We start from the raw sequence: 14,977 nt of genomic DNA on the forward strand, positions 1-14,977 counted from the left end.
ACAATGGTAACTAATAGGCACCAAGTATAGTGAGCGATCCCCTATGGCACATATATTATATTCTGTCAACTTGATCGGATACTTAAAATCAAATTTGTGGGTTTTTTTTTTTTTTTTTTTTGTATGAGTGGTTTATTATTGGACTTACTTTACAAAAATATAGAACATATTAATCTGTATTTCACATCTGTATATGGTTTCCTATTAATAAAATTTTCAGTTTGATTTCTTCTAAAAAAATAATAATAATAAAATTTCATAGAATAAGTTACTTGTAGGAAATAATTATGACAAATCAAATTAAATATTTATTAAAAATAATAATTAAACATAATATATCCTTATCATATTTAATATGTACCTTATACAATACAATAATAATCAATCAAAATTAAATTAGCTTTATATTTTAAACCAATAAAATTCAAATTCTTAAAGATATTATATTCTTACCATATTTAGTATATACCTTATTTAATATTGGTCAAATAGTGTTACAATATTATATTTTATTACCATATAATATGTATATACTACCATGCAATAGTATTACCATATTATAACATATTACCATATTATATTTGTATCTCACCATATTTAATATACACATTACATACCTTAATTATTTAATATTATATTATATGATTTCATTTCAAATTACAGGTTTCAGTTATAAAAAAGTGGAACCAAATAATATATAATATAATTTCTTATTTTATCCAATAAAATTTAGATTTAAATTGAAAATTAATATAAAAAATCAAAATTAAATCACCTTTATATTTTTTTCAATTAATCAAATTAAAATGCTTAACGATGCTTTTGTCGGTCTATAAACTTAGTAGAAGTATTTTTGGCAATCTCAATATTCCTCCCACCTATATAACCACCAAGATTTTTTTTTTTTCTTGTTTATATATATAAGAAAACTTTTTTCTTAAGCTTATTCTTGCCCTTTCTGATAATATGAAAATAATTTTTACTATTTCCATTTTCAACTCTACCATTAACCTAATAAAAAAAGAAAAAGAAAAAAAAATTATGGAGTGGACCAACATACATATATCAACCACTTTTGTTCGTTCGTAACAGACACAATTGAAAAATGGAGCGTTTGATTTATCATTTTGAAAGATAATTTTTCTTGTAATGAATTCTATCATAAAATAAAGACATTCTCCTAGTTTTGGTGTCTTCCTTCCTTTTGTATGATTTTCTGATTTCTGCACAAGGATAATTAACTTCTCTTTATAATTTAACCAAGAAGGGCCAATTTGTCCAATTAGCAAAAGAGGAAAATAAAAAGTTCAAGGGCCCAACTGCCATTGTGCCATTTCTTAATATCTTGGGTTGCCAAAGAATATTCAAATTCTACAATGAAAAAATGAAACTAATTTAAGTTTTCTGATATTTCTTATTAAATTTTTTATTTTAAAAAAGTATTTTACCTGAATCATGTTGAAACTAGAACAAATTGAAACCATCTTTTTTAGATTGACTCCAATTTTTTTAATTTCAAGAATAAAAATTGGCAGTTCAGTAAATCGAAAGAGTGAATCATTGGAATAGGCTATTGTCCAATAAAATGTGTAGTTCAAAATTTGATCAAATGATTCAATTAATGGACTGATGTGTCATGAAAGACTGAAAAAGTAATTTCTTAAATATTATTGTGAATGATTTTGGGGACAATGAATTTTTTTACCTATCCCTTAAATTTTGATAATTTTGTTTGGTCCCCTTTAACTCCAAAGTCTGGCTCCATCCTAACAGTGGTTTAATTGAAGAAAGTTAGTTGAAGGATCCAATACTAATAGTGAGTGGAAGGTGGGGGCAAGGAAGATAACTGCAACCATATCTACAATTCCTACCCACAACATTGTGTTAAGTCTGGATAAGAGCTTCTACTTCTGTGGTTTAATTTAGCTCATCGAAGCAAGTAAGCTGAGTTTTTCGGAATTCAAAATTGTTAAGAATCTGGCTCTGCGAGCAAATTAATTAAATTCAGTTAGTAATTAGTAATGTATTTAATATTTGGGTTTATAATAAATTGGATTTACCTTTAATATGAAATAACTTAAACCATTTTGATTGATTCACTTTTTTATTATATGCCACTTAGTTAATGTATATTTATCCAATGTAAGATTACCTACACTTCAACAAATTAAATTGCGAGATCTAATGCACTATAAAGAAAACTCTCAAGGGCATAATTCAACTATAATAGGTTCTAAAACATTTTTAATTTAAAATGTCATTAATTTTCTCATAATTAGATTAATTTGATGTAGGTTTTTTTTTTTTTTTTTGAGATGAAAATTTGACATAATATTTGATTTAGGTATTAATTTGATGCGATGTTCCAAAAATATATACATTTTGACATATGAAACAATTACGGCAAGTGCACCCATATTAAGTTATGTAATATTTATGGATTTTCGTGCTCAAGCTAGCAAAATGCAAGACTAATTAAAATAATTAAACTTAAACTATTGTACTAATTTGTCGGGAGCCGGTCACGCAGCTCCACATGTTTTTGTTTTGCCATGGTTTATAGGTAGCTTGGTTTTTTCCCTTTCTAATTAATTACAGTGTTATGAAGCACAAGATTTACGTGGTTCGACCCGTAAAATCTGCATATGCAAAATAAGAAAAAAAAAATTTTGCAAAATCTTAATTATACGATATGAGGAAAGGCTATACTAGGTTTGGTTGGTTGCTTCTACAACAATTGCCTCGTACGGGGAAGCCAGAACTATCTGGTAAGTAGACGGACAAAGGCCGTGTTCGGTAACAACTTATTAAATAATGTTATTTTGTTATAATATTCGGTAACATAGCATAGGTCAAGATAGCGTTTAATAAAAAGTTAACTCATATACCGTTTAGCTTTTAACGTTTTATATAAAAAGCTACTTAAACAGTTAACAGCTAAATGCTACTAAAACAACTAACAGCTAACAAGTATCAAAATACTTAATTTTGCCGAAGAAATCCAAAACCTTAATTTTCTTTTAAATTTTATTTATCAAGGGGGCAAAACTTACACTAAAGGCAGACAATTGCCTACCTCACTCATGAGGTAGCTTCAGTACATGTGAGAGTAAGGTGGAAGGTGGAAGGTGGAAGATGGGGCAAGGCAAAAGGAATCTGGGCCTCTTCTTCTATTGTATATCAAATCTCCTTTCTATCTATCCTTATAAAAAACAGCATCACTTCTTCTTCTTCTATTGTACAAAATGCTTCTGCAAGTAATTTTTTTGTTGCTTCTCTCGCAAATTGTTTTGTCACAGTCAATCATCAAGACACTTCCAGGATTTCCCGGCAATCTCCCCTTCAAATTGGAAACTGGGTTAGTCTTATTAATTACATTCACTAACTTATGATTTACATTTATTAATAATTTGAAATAAGATTATATATGATGTTTTTTTTTTTTTTTTTTTTTTTTTTTTTTCGGAATTAAGGTATATTGGTGTAGGGCAATTGGATGAGGTGCAATTGTTCTACTACTTTGTTGAGTCTGAGGGGAATCCACAAGAGGATCCTCTTCTTCTTTGGTTGACCGGAGGCCCTGGTTGTTCTGGGTTTAGTGCCCTTGTATATGAAATAGGTAAAATTTCTTAATATCTTTTAAAAAATATTAATTTTATATTTTTTTAATAATAAAGACTAAAAAAAATGAAATCATTTCAGTCTTAAAAAATATATATATATATATATATATATATATATATATATATATATATATATATATATATATATATATATATATATATATATATTTATGGTAATTCTTAAACCAACCATGTAAAAATTTCTTGTGTTCTTTATTGAAGGTCCATTATCATTCAACTATGCAAAGTCCAGAGTGAAGCCAACCCTTGAGTTGAACCCATATTCATGGACAAAGGTGTCAACTGTCAAAGTTTTTTCTGGAGATAAGAATTTTCAGTATATGAATTTTGTATTATCTCAAAATAAAAAGTCTAAAGAATTAAATTTTAATTTTTTTTTTCAGGTAGCCAGTATAATATTTTTGGATGCACCAGTTGGTACTGGATTTTCATATGCAACAACTTCGCAGGCGTACCAAAGCAGCGACACTAACCAAGGGGCTGCAAATTATGAATTTTTAAGGAAGGTGAGAAAATGAAATAAACTGAATTTTTGTGTAGAAAAAATTAAAATTAAAATTGAATCAAATCTAATATGGACTTATTTTTTAAAATAAATTTATTTCTACAAAAAACAAAATCAAACTGAATTATTTTAAATTTGTCGAAAAGTTTTACCGATATGTTAAACTACTTCCATAGCATCACCAATGGTGGAAGAAAGAAGAAAAAGAAAGAATTTATTAGGGGGTAAAAATATAATTAATTTTTTGAAATAGTATAAATTGGGGAAAACAATCAATAGGATTGCAAATAGCTAGAGTGAGTCTTTTTTTTATATATATAATATAAAATTCAATTTATGTAATTGGGATATTGTTGAAAATTAGGGGATGTAAAAATGTTGAAAAAAAGTTCTATTTTTCATTTTCCTTTTTTTATGAAAGACTGTTATTTTCATTTCCTGTGAAAATTTTAGAAAACATAATAATTTTGCGAAATTGGTAATGGAAAATAAATAAAAATTTCTTATCACAATCACTTTCATACTTATACCAAAATTGTAATGTGTTATAAAAAAAACGTCTGAAATATTGAATCTAAAGATATTATTACATTGAATTTTATTAAAACAATTAATTAAAATAATTCTAGATAAAATGTTTATGATAAAAATATTTTGTTGTGATATGCAGTGGCTTTTGGATCATCCAGAATTTCAAAGTAACAGACTCTATATCGCTGGTGATTCTTATTCTGGCAAAATTGTCCCATTAGTTGTTCAAGAAATCGTTAACGGTAACCTTCAATGTGAAATATTTATTCTTGCATGTCTATTTGCCACTTTTTATTTTGAGAAAGAAAATAAGTGAAACATACAACCTTGATTTCTTTTTTTTTTTTTTCATTATTTGATATTGCTGTTCAATTCTTTGTTTTTAGGGAATGATGCAGGACGGAATCCGAACATGAATCTAGTGGTATGAGGGGCTTGTTTGATGTTTCTATTGCCAATAATAATAAATTTTCCATCAAAATGAAGTAATTGTATCTGCATATTACATATATCATTTTTGCCACATCTTTTACCTCCATCATACTGATATGTTGCACGGAAATTTCCCTTGTCTGCCATTTCCTGCACGGAAACGCTTGGAAACTCCTCGAAAACGTTTCGGTATATAACTATTAGTATTAGTACTATAGCATAGTTGATGCACAACACTAAATTTGGTGTAGGGATATGTGCTTGGAAATCCAGTTACAGATGAAGCTAAAGACACCAACTCAAGATTTAAGTATGCTTACTTCACAGGACTTATATCAGAAGAAGTTTATGAGGTATAATTTAATAAATTGCTTGGAAAAAATCAAATAAAAATAAAACCCTAAAAAATAATATTCATTTTAACATTCCGAGTTTTATTGATTTTTTCTAGAATGGCAAAAGAAATTGCAAGGGCAATTATACCTATTCAGAACCCAACAATACAGCTTGTGCAGTTGTTCTCCAGGTTTACGAGGAGGTGAGTCTTAAAAGTTAAACAAGGACTAAATTGAAAAATTAAAAATTAATGCTCCATTTGTTTCCGGAAAATAACTTGCTGAAAAACAACTTACCGGAAAATGTTTTCCATGGAAAATATTTTATAGAAAAACACATTATTTTCCGAAGTTTGGCTTTCACAAAAACATTCTTAGAAAATATTTTTCAACATTCGATATAACATTAAAAATTTTAATTTTCCATCATATAAATGCATTTACACCTATTATATTATTTATAAGAATTTAGATTAAAGATAATTTTTTTATAATAATTAGATTTTATATTTAAGATGTATTCTCATAGATAATGATAATTAATTTAGTCTAATAATATGATTTAATTTTTTAATTTAATTATTTAACGATACAGTGTATATCATGTTAAAATAATTTAATAATATATAAGTACTATAATTATTTTAAAATATATTGTTAAAATACTTTAATGATTATTTTAATTATATCGCAAAAAGTATCATGTAAAATATATTTTAAATGGTATGAACCTATTAATAAATTACTTTTTAAACATTTTTTCCTTAAAAAAGAGCCACTTGACACATTTTTGACACTTTCAAAGAGATTTGAGGCCTACAATTGCACCTCTTCACTAGATGGAGGGTTCCTTGATGGACCAAAAAGACCAGTTTTGGTTATAAAATAAGTTAGCAAAATGTTTTCTCACGTAAATAAGGGTAAGTCATTTTTTTTAAATGCGAACTAATCTTCCATTGACCAACAAGTTATTTTCCATGACTTATTTTCTTTTAATGTTTCAAACAATGGAAAATATTTTTCTGCAAACCATTTTACAGAAATAAACGGAGTCTTAAGTATCCTTGATGCTTTTCTGCTTTAGCCTCTAGCAGTGATTAGTATGTATTTACTTCAACACATTTTTACAATTTTATTTTGTAGTGCATTGCAAAAATATATCTCCCGCAAATATTGGAACCTTTTTGCGAGTACTGGTCTGCAAAACCTTCCAAATTAGAGAGAGCTGAAAGTGCTCTTATGGAGGATCCTATAGATATTCATGCTTCGAGATCACCTTGGTGTCGGGTAATTATTCTTTCTCAATTTTTTTTTTTCTTTTGGAGCCCAAATGGTTCAAAATAACAGTAGACTCAAACTCGAGATTTCTCATTTTTCACATCTTTTAAAAGACGTGAAAAAGGCTAATAAAACTAGACTGTATTAGCTCTTGGGTATATTTGGCAAAATTAGTTGTTTTGGTAGCTGTTAGCTGTTTTAGGATATGTTTAGCAAAATTAGCTGTTTTGACAGTAGTTAGCGATTAGTAGCGTTTAGTTGTTAGCTGTTTGATTAGCTAAAACGCTAAAAGATAAACGTTACATGAGTTAATTTTTCACAAACACTACCCTAGTCTCTAAAAGCTAGTTCAAACGCTATGTTACCAAATAACTTTTTAAGCAGCGTTTAGCATTTTAATTAGTGAAAAAGTTAAAACCTACTTAAAAAGCTGTTGCCGAACACAGTCTTAGTAGCATTTAACTGTTATCTGTTTGAAAAGCTAAATGATAAACGTTACATGAGTTAACTTCTCATAAAACACTACTATAACCTATAAAAGTTAGTCTAAACACTATGTTACTGAACAACTTTTTAACTAGCGTAAGCTATTGAAAAAGCTATTGCCGAACACATCCCTTGTTCTACATACAGAATTTTTGTTAATCAATAATTATTGACCATTAATTACACACTCAGATTTTTTCTGGTCTTGTAGAATTATAACTATATCCCTTCCTTCGTTTGGCTTAATGATAAAATGGTACAAAAAGCTCTTCACATTCGAGAGGTACGTTGATTTTATGCTAGCCTTTTTGTATTCTATATAATCTTGATTTGATAATTTTGGTCTTCTAAATTATAATTGTTCAACAATTAATGAAAACAGGGGACAATAGAAAATTGGCTAAGATGCAATACAAGTCTTCTATACACAAAGGATCTCACAAGCAGTTTTGGAATACATCGAAATCTCATTGAGAAAGGCTTAAAAGTTTTGATATACAGGTATATATATTTTTCACTTTTTATCCGCATAAATTTTGTTAAACATCAAAGAAAGAAAGCTACCGTATATTTCTCAAGCAATAAAATTTTTTTATTCTATAATAGTAAAAAGTTACGTTTTAACCACATGTTAGAATATTTATACAACAGTAAATTTGGTTGATTTGTTTTAGAAAGAAAAAAAAATTTAACTATTTTTTATAAAAATTACTAATTAAATTAATAATTTTTTTTATTTAAAAGCCAAGCTAAATTAAATTATGTAATCCAATTTGATTTAGTCCCATTTTAGCTTATGAATAATTAATATCCCTCTATATAATTTATTTTTTAATACTTAGTTTACTTTATTGTTATACATATTTTTTTTTTCATATTGTCAAGCTGCTTGCAATTAGAAGTAATCCAATCAGAACCATTCTTGATAAAAAAAAAAAAAAAATGACCTCAATCAATCTGAAATCCGAAATGACACCAAACCTAATTTTCAGAAATCATTTGTTGAGCTCAAACATACATTTCCACTTGAACTATTTTTCATACGTTGAATGCTGTTTTTCTTTTCCATATATATAAAAAAAAAGAACTCAATGATGTCAAAAATGATTATAAAAAATTTGAAAAAAAAAAAAAAAGCTAAATACATTTTCCCATTGCATTTGGAGATACTGGTGTAAGTCTAAGACTTCATAATTTTAATTTCCAATATTATAAGCTCAATTTTGCAATATTATTACGACCAAAGTTTTAGTTTTAATTTTGTATTTTCTTGCACAGTGGTGATCAAGACATATCTGTTCCATTTCTGAGTACCATGGCATGGATAGAGGCTCTAAATTTGACAATTGAACACGAATGGAATCCATGGTTCCTCGATGGTCAAGTTGCAGGGTTGGTACTTAACTTCGACTATTGTTGAATCTTATTTTTTCCAGCTATATATATAAAGTTCTTGGTAGGCTTTAGCTGCAAATTTTAAATATTTAATTCATAATTTTCATAATTTACCTCAACTTGCTGCACAGATACTGGATGGAATACTACCGCAACATGTACATGTTGACATATGCAACTATTAAGGTAAGAATGTGTGTGCGTCACAGTGCGAATCTAGAAAATATTTTTCTGGGGTCAATATATAATAAAAATTTTATTGAGTCTCTATGTGCATATATATGAAGAGAGACACTGATTTTGCTGAAATTGAATGAATGCTAAATTCATAATATCATAAAGTGTTTTACATGATTGAAGATTAATTGATAAAAAATTAAAAAAATGGACTAGAATCGAAATAAAATTAAAATTATATGTATATATTCTAATAATTAATAATAATAATTAAAAAAATTTTTGTAATTAACATTTAAATAATTAGTCCTTAATGTGGCCTTCTGATATGCAGGGAGGAGGACATACAGCTCCGGAGTACAAGCCAAAGGAATGTTTTGCCATGATTGATAGGTGGCTTGGATATTTTCCTCTTTAGTCGGTTTCAATTTATCGAATAATTTCACTTTGTTTAAGCAAAGATTCTCGCATGAGATAACTTAATGTATTTTTCACATAACTTGCATTAAAAAAATTAATAACTGCTGTTGATACAATCCTTCAAGCGAATTATACTAAGGACTCATTTGGTTTAGTTGTTCATACCAACTAATTATTAATAACGATTATCGATAATTGATAGCTAATAGTTGATAGCGGTTAGCAGATCAATATTAGTGTTTGATAAAATTTTAATAGCGATTGCTATTAAATTAGGGGTATAATTGTTTCTATATATTATCATATATAATATATATAGGGAATGAGGGGAACCTTAGAATTGTCAAAAAGAATAGCAGCATTGTTGACGCTGGTCCAAAAAACCAGGTCAAAATAAAAGGCTCAAATTAGCAGAATTTGAAAAATGGTGTTATATAGTTAGAATAGTGCTAAGAGGGTCATTTGGGCCTAAAATCTAGAAATTGTAAATATATAGGACATTTTTGGACTTTGTATAAATTTTCTACAAGGCGCACCTTGCTTGGACGACACCTTAGTACCCCATAACTAGGGAAAACTAATATTGTAAATGACGTGAATTTATACAAACAAGCCAAATTGCATGGTGCATTCAAATCGCCTTATATCCCCCTCTCTTTTTCGATTCTTTAATTTCTTATATTTATCTCTTGTCCCTCTCATTTTTGCTTTTTATCATCCTGAATTCTTCTTATTTTCATCCCTTTCTATTTGGACTAAACAATCCCGATCCATTTGTCCATATACCACAAGACACTCCTGATAGACATAAGTCCAACAGATCTATAACCGTTTTGTATCTAATAGTTATTCTAGTATACTCAGTGAGACCCGCTAGAATTTTATTAAGATATCGGGATGATAATGAATTTGATTGAAAACTTAGTATATTCAGAATCGGATAATTTCATGCACCAATTGAAGACTCAATCCTTAGAATAGATACAATTGGCTACCGTAAGATTTGTGCTAAGATATTTGAAAAAGTATTTCGGTCAATTTAAAATAAACACAGAGCGCGGACATGCAAGACGTTATGGCAGACCTACATGATAGTATCAACCAATTAGAGATTGTCGTAGCAGAATGGACATGTAACGACGACTTTGTTAAGATTGATCTAGATATCACTTCTCCTGATCATTTTGCAAGTGATCGGTGTGATGATATGGTCTACAATCAGAGGCATGGTCACCTACAGGACCAAGTAACGATGAATAGAACCAAACATTGATTACTTGTAATTATAACAGTTACAGCTTAAGGTTTATGAAGAATTGAACCTTGAGGAATTCACAAACAGTTGATTTAGGACAACTCTTGCTTACAGCAAGGAGAAAAGGACTATCATGGACCGACCGAAACTAACACGAATGGTCATTTAAGCATTTGATAGTCCTCAGGTTAATAGAATGTATTAAATTTCAATTTTCTTTTTTCATGGGCGCCATCCATGGTCACCCCTTGTCTTCTTTTGTATTTTTTTTCGAATAATCCTCAAATTTGTGTCTTTTGATATAGATCTGAGTTAGTGTTGCCCATATATTGAGATTATTGTTGTCGATATTTGGAGATTTTATTCTCAGATCTAACCGTTTGATAGTTTCTGAGTTTTATTATCATCATTATGGTGATTTTATTTATGATAGTTTGTTATTTGGACAGTTATGCATAAAGAAGTGCAGATCTCCTTTTTGATGGAAGTAAAAAATTTGAAGATAATCATATAAGACTTGTAGAAAGACTATAGAGTCGAACAATGGTCATTAATAGCTACCAAGTGGAGCGAGCGATCCCTGTGGCACATATATTATGCTCTGTCGACTTGATCGAATACATCAAATCAAAATTGTGATTTTTTTTTTTTGTATGGATGGTTTATTATTGGACTTACTTTACAAAAATATAAATACGTATTGATCTGTATTTCATATCTGTATATGGTTTCCTATTAATAAAAATTTCCAGTTTGATTTCTTCTCAAAAAACAAATAATAATAAAATTTCATAGAATAAGTTACTTGTAGAAAATAATTATGACAAATTAAATTAAATATTTATTAAAAAATAAAAATTAAACATTTTATATCCTTATCATATTTAAATATATTCCTTATACAATATAATAATAATCAATCAAAATTAAATTAATTTTATATTTTCAACCAATAAAAGTAAAATTATTAAAAATATTATATTCTTACCGTATTTAATACATACCTTATTTAATATTGGTCAAATAGTGTTACAATATTATATTTCATTACCATATAATATGTATATACTACCATGTAATAGTATTACCATATTATAACATATTACCATATTATCTGTGTATCTTACCATATTTAATATACACATTAAATACCTTAATTATATAATATTATATTATATGATTTCGTTTCCAAAACTGCGGGTTTCAGATATATGAAAGTGGAACTAAATAGTATATGTTATAATTTCTTATTTTATCTAATAAAATTTAGATGTAAATAGAAAATTAATATGAATAATCAAAATTAAAACACCTTTATATTTTTTCAATCAATCAAATTAAAATGCTTAATGATGCTTTTATCCGTCTATAAACTTAGTAGGGGTATTTTTGACAATCTCAATGTTCCTGCAACCTTAACCTGGGATCCCCAGAATTAAGTTAGAGTGTGGAGGGAGAAGAGAAAGATGCCATCAATACGGACTTAAATTGTAACAATTTAAAATAAAACACAAACTTTTATTTAATTACAAAATATAAATACAATATTTAAATATGAAATAAAATATTTAAAACTTACAACAGTTTTAATTTAGACTTTCTCCAAATTTGAACGCTTACAATGAAATGGGATCTTAAGAGGGTGAAAGGGATTATGGGTAAGAATATGAGTAAGTACTATCGATGCCTTCACAAGAGGAAAGGCTCCCTTTATATAAGAAAATGAAGAACCTTTACTGTTTGCTTTTCACTGTTGATGGACAGTACTTTGTCTGCCACCGAATTTTTACTGTTTGCTTTTTACTGTTGATGAACAGTACTTTGTCTGCCACCGAATCTTTACTGTTTGCTTTTTGCTGTTGATGAACAGTACTTTGTCTGCCACCAAATCTTTACTGTTTGCTTTGAACAGTAACTTGGCTTTTACTGTAGAAATAATAGCTTGGCCTTTACTATTTGGCAAATAATGAAATCAAGGAATAAGGTTCCTTGTGCCTTGTTTTATATGGAATTAGAACAAGATGAGGACGATGATGTGTCCTTCTTTTTCTTTTCTTTTCTTTTTATTTTCTCTTTTCTTTTTTCTTTTTGCTTTATCTTTTCTTTTCTTGCTTTTGCTTTTTTATCAGTTTTACTTTTGATTTTTATTGTTGACACTTCATCATTACTATCTTCAAAAGAAGATATCGAGACAGTTGACGACGAAGAGGAAATAACTTTAGTTTTGCCTTTATGACTTGTTTTAGAGGAGGATTTACTGGATGATGGATTTACTGGAGGGTCTGAACTGGTAGAAAGTTGTTGAAACATTTCTTGACAGATCAGTTTATATTCTTCAGGGGTTTTTGCTGCGGCTAACCGTGCTTGACATTGGGCTTTCTGGATACCAAATGTAGGATGGTCCGGAATAGCTAATGTACTCGCATAGGTTAAGTTTGGTTTAGAAGAGCTCGCTATTTTAGTCTGTATCCATTGGCGGATTTTTACTTCAGTGGTGGTATTCTTGAAAGAGCCCCACCATTTTATTTTGTGTCTTTTTACTAACATAGGAATTTGAGTTCCTGGGACATACTGGTAATCGAAATACCATTGATATACCCAAGGGGTGAAGAAGGTCATACAATAATACATCAAAGATGGGATATGAACTTCTCCTGGATTAGGTTTATAATGGGATTTAAAATAATGATATAAAGAAAGGATCTCAAGAGTAATGATTTCCTCAGAGATTCCTCTTGACTGCCACCACTTTTTAAACCAATTTGGAATTTTTAAATCAGTTCTGATATGTTGATCAAAATATATTAACCATGAGTGAGTGGTAGTGGGATTTTGAATACAAAAAACCTTTTCCCAAGCATCTTTGTAATCAAAATAATTATATGTAGTATTGTGTTTATGCAAAACTTTAAATCTTACTGGAGTATATAAAGAAGATACGGGCCAATCTTTAGGGTGAATGACGCGTTTTATTTGAATAGAAGAATACGAAATTACAGATTTATTTTTAGTATCAAAAGTATGTTTTATTTTTACTGAACCAGTATCAATTAAAATCTTATGATAATATTCCTGAGGTTTTGAAGGATCAGTGGGAACAAAATACCAATCCTCAGGGTAATAATGTTTTATAATTTGCCAAGGATTAATATGGTTATATCCATCCTCGACTTCAATTTCATAATCATAAACATTTTTTACAATCCATTTATGTATACTACTAGTATTAGAATACTGGATTTTTGGCAAATCCACAGCCATCAACGGATTTGATAAGTCTTTACTGTCTACCGTTTGAGACGGACTAGCCGTACCATGAGCCGATACGATCGCTTTGGGTTTAGAATTCATACCTGTATCTTCTGTGGAAGAAGATGCCATACCTTGTAAAGCCTTTAATACCTCTGGAGATTGAGTGAGTTCCTCAATCCATTTTTTAAGATCTTTAGAAGGGGTTTGTTTACTAAAGGTTTTAGGGAGGTCTTCAGAATGCTCAGAAAGAGCTTTAGTGGATGAATCGGACTCTTGTTTAGATGCTTTTCCCTTATCTTTCTTCTTGCCCATTGTTCTGTAAGAATTCGCGAGTCAGAAAGCCTGGGATATTATTAGATGTTCCCTTAATATATTCAATATCAAAGTCAAAAACACTTAAAAGTGCTTGCCATCTAGCAAAAATTTGTTTAGAGGCAATATTTTGAACATCTTTTTGCAAAACATCTTTGGCAGATTTACAATCAATACGAAGTAAAAACTTTTGGTTTAACAAATCAGATTGAAACTTATTTATACATATCACTATACTTAAGATTTCTTTTTTAATAGTGGAGTAATTTATTTTTGTCTGGTTCCAATGCCCTGACGTATACTGGATTATGCATTCTTTACCATTGATTTTTTGTTTTAAGATGCCTCCATATCCTATATCAGATGCATCTGTTTCTACAATTTTAAAAGCAGTTGGATTGGGGATATATAAATAAGGAATTTCTTTTACTAATGATTTAATCTTTTTTACTAATTGTGTATGTTTATTGGTCCAGGGACCAGCATTCTTTCTAAGTCTATCATGTAAAGGTTTTATCATACAATTTAAATTAGGATAAAAATCAATGACATAATTTAAACAACCAAGAAATCTCTGAAGTTGAACTTTATTAGTTATTTCATCAGGAAATTTTTCTCCAAATACCAAAGTCCTTTCTATAGGTTGAATAATTCCTCGTTCAATATAATGTCCTAAAAATCTGATTTTAGTTTTAAATATATCCATTTTAGTTTTACTAAGTGCTAAACCATTTTTTTCTATAATCATACAGAAAGTTTTTAAATGTTTGAAATGGTTTTCAATAGTTTGACTAAATACTAACACATCATCAATATAGACTATACAAAACTGTGAATATGGGTTAAATATATCATTCATTATTCTTTGGAATTCTGAAGGTGCATTTTTTAATCCAAACGGCATTACATTCCATTCATATTGACCGAAAGGAACTGTAAATGCTGTTTTATATCT

At 28.7% G+C, this 14,977-nt stretch overlaps 2 protein-coding genes across 2 annotated transcripts; one reads left to right on the top strand and one right to left on the bottom strand.

Moving 5' to 3' along the window:
• The first annotated feature begins 3,196 nt into the window (after positions 1-3,196).
• LOC149495424 (serine carboxypeptidase-like 18) lies at positions 3,197-9,357 on the top strand. Its single transcript, XM_089722239.1, has 14 exons — positions 3,197-3,358; positions 3,474-3,619; positions 3,846-3,919; positions 4,028-4,150; positions 4,820-4,922; positions 5,067-5,104; positions 5,364-5,465; positions 5,564-5,650; positions 6,591-6,734; positions 7,423-7,494; positions 7,594-7,712; positions 8,490-8,603; positions 8,738-8,792; positions 9,118-9,357. The coding sequence occupies exons 1-14, from the start codon at positions 3,246-3,248 to the stop codon at positions 9,199-9,201; spliced, it is 1,374 nt and encodes a 457-aa protein (XP_089578365.1). The 5' UTR covers positions 3,197-3,245; the 3' UTR covers positions 9,202-9,357.
• A 1,012-nt stretch (positions 9,358-10,369) lies between these two features.
• LOC149495425 (uncharacterized) lies at positions 10,370-14,022 on the bottom strand. Its single transcript, XM_089723163.1, has 2 exons — positions 12,594-14,022; positions 10,370-10,437 (listed from the first exon to the last, which is right to left on the bottom strand). The coding sequence occupies exons 1-2, from the start codon at positions 14,020-14,022 to the stop codon at positions 10,370-10,372; spliced, it is 1,497 nt and encodes a 498-aa protein (XP_089579289.1).
• Between the last annotated feature and the right edge of the window lie 955 nt (positions 14,023-14,977).

This window comes from Jatropha curcas, chromosome 6 (genome assembly GCF_041381405.1).
Source record: "Jatropha curcas cultivar XTBG-Jc1 chromosome 6, XTBG_Jcur_1.0, whole genome shotgun sequence".
Taxonomy (NCBI): Eukaryota; Viridiplantae; Streptophyta; class Magnoliopsida; order Malpighiales; family Euphorbiaceae; genus Jatropha; species Jatropha curcas.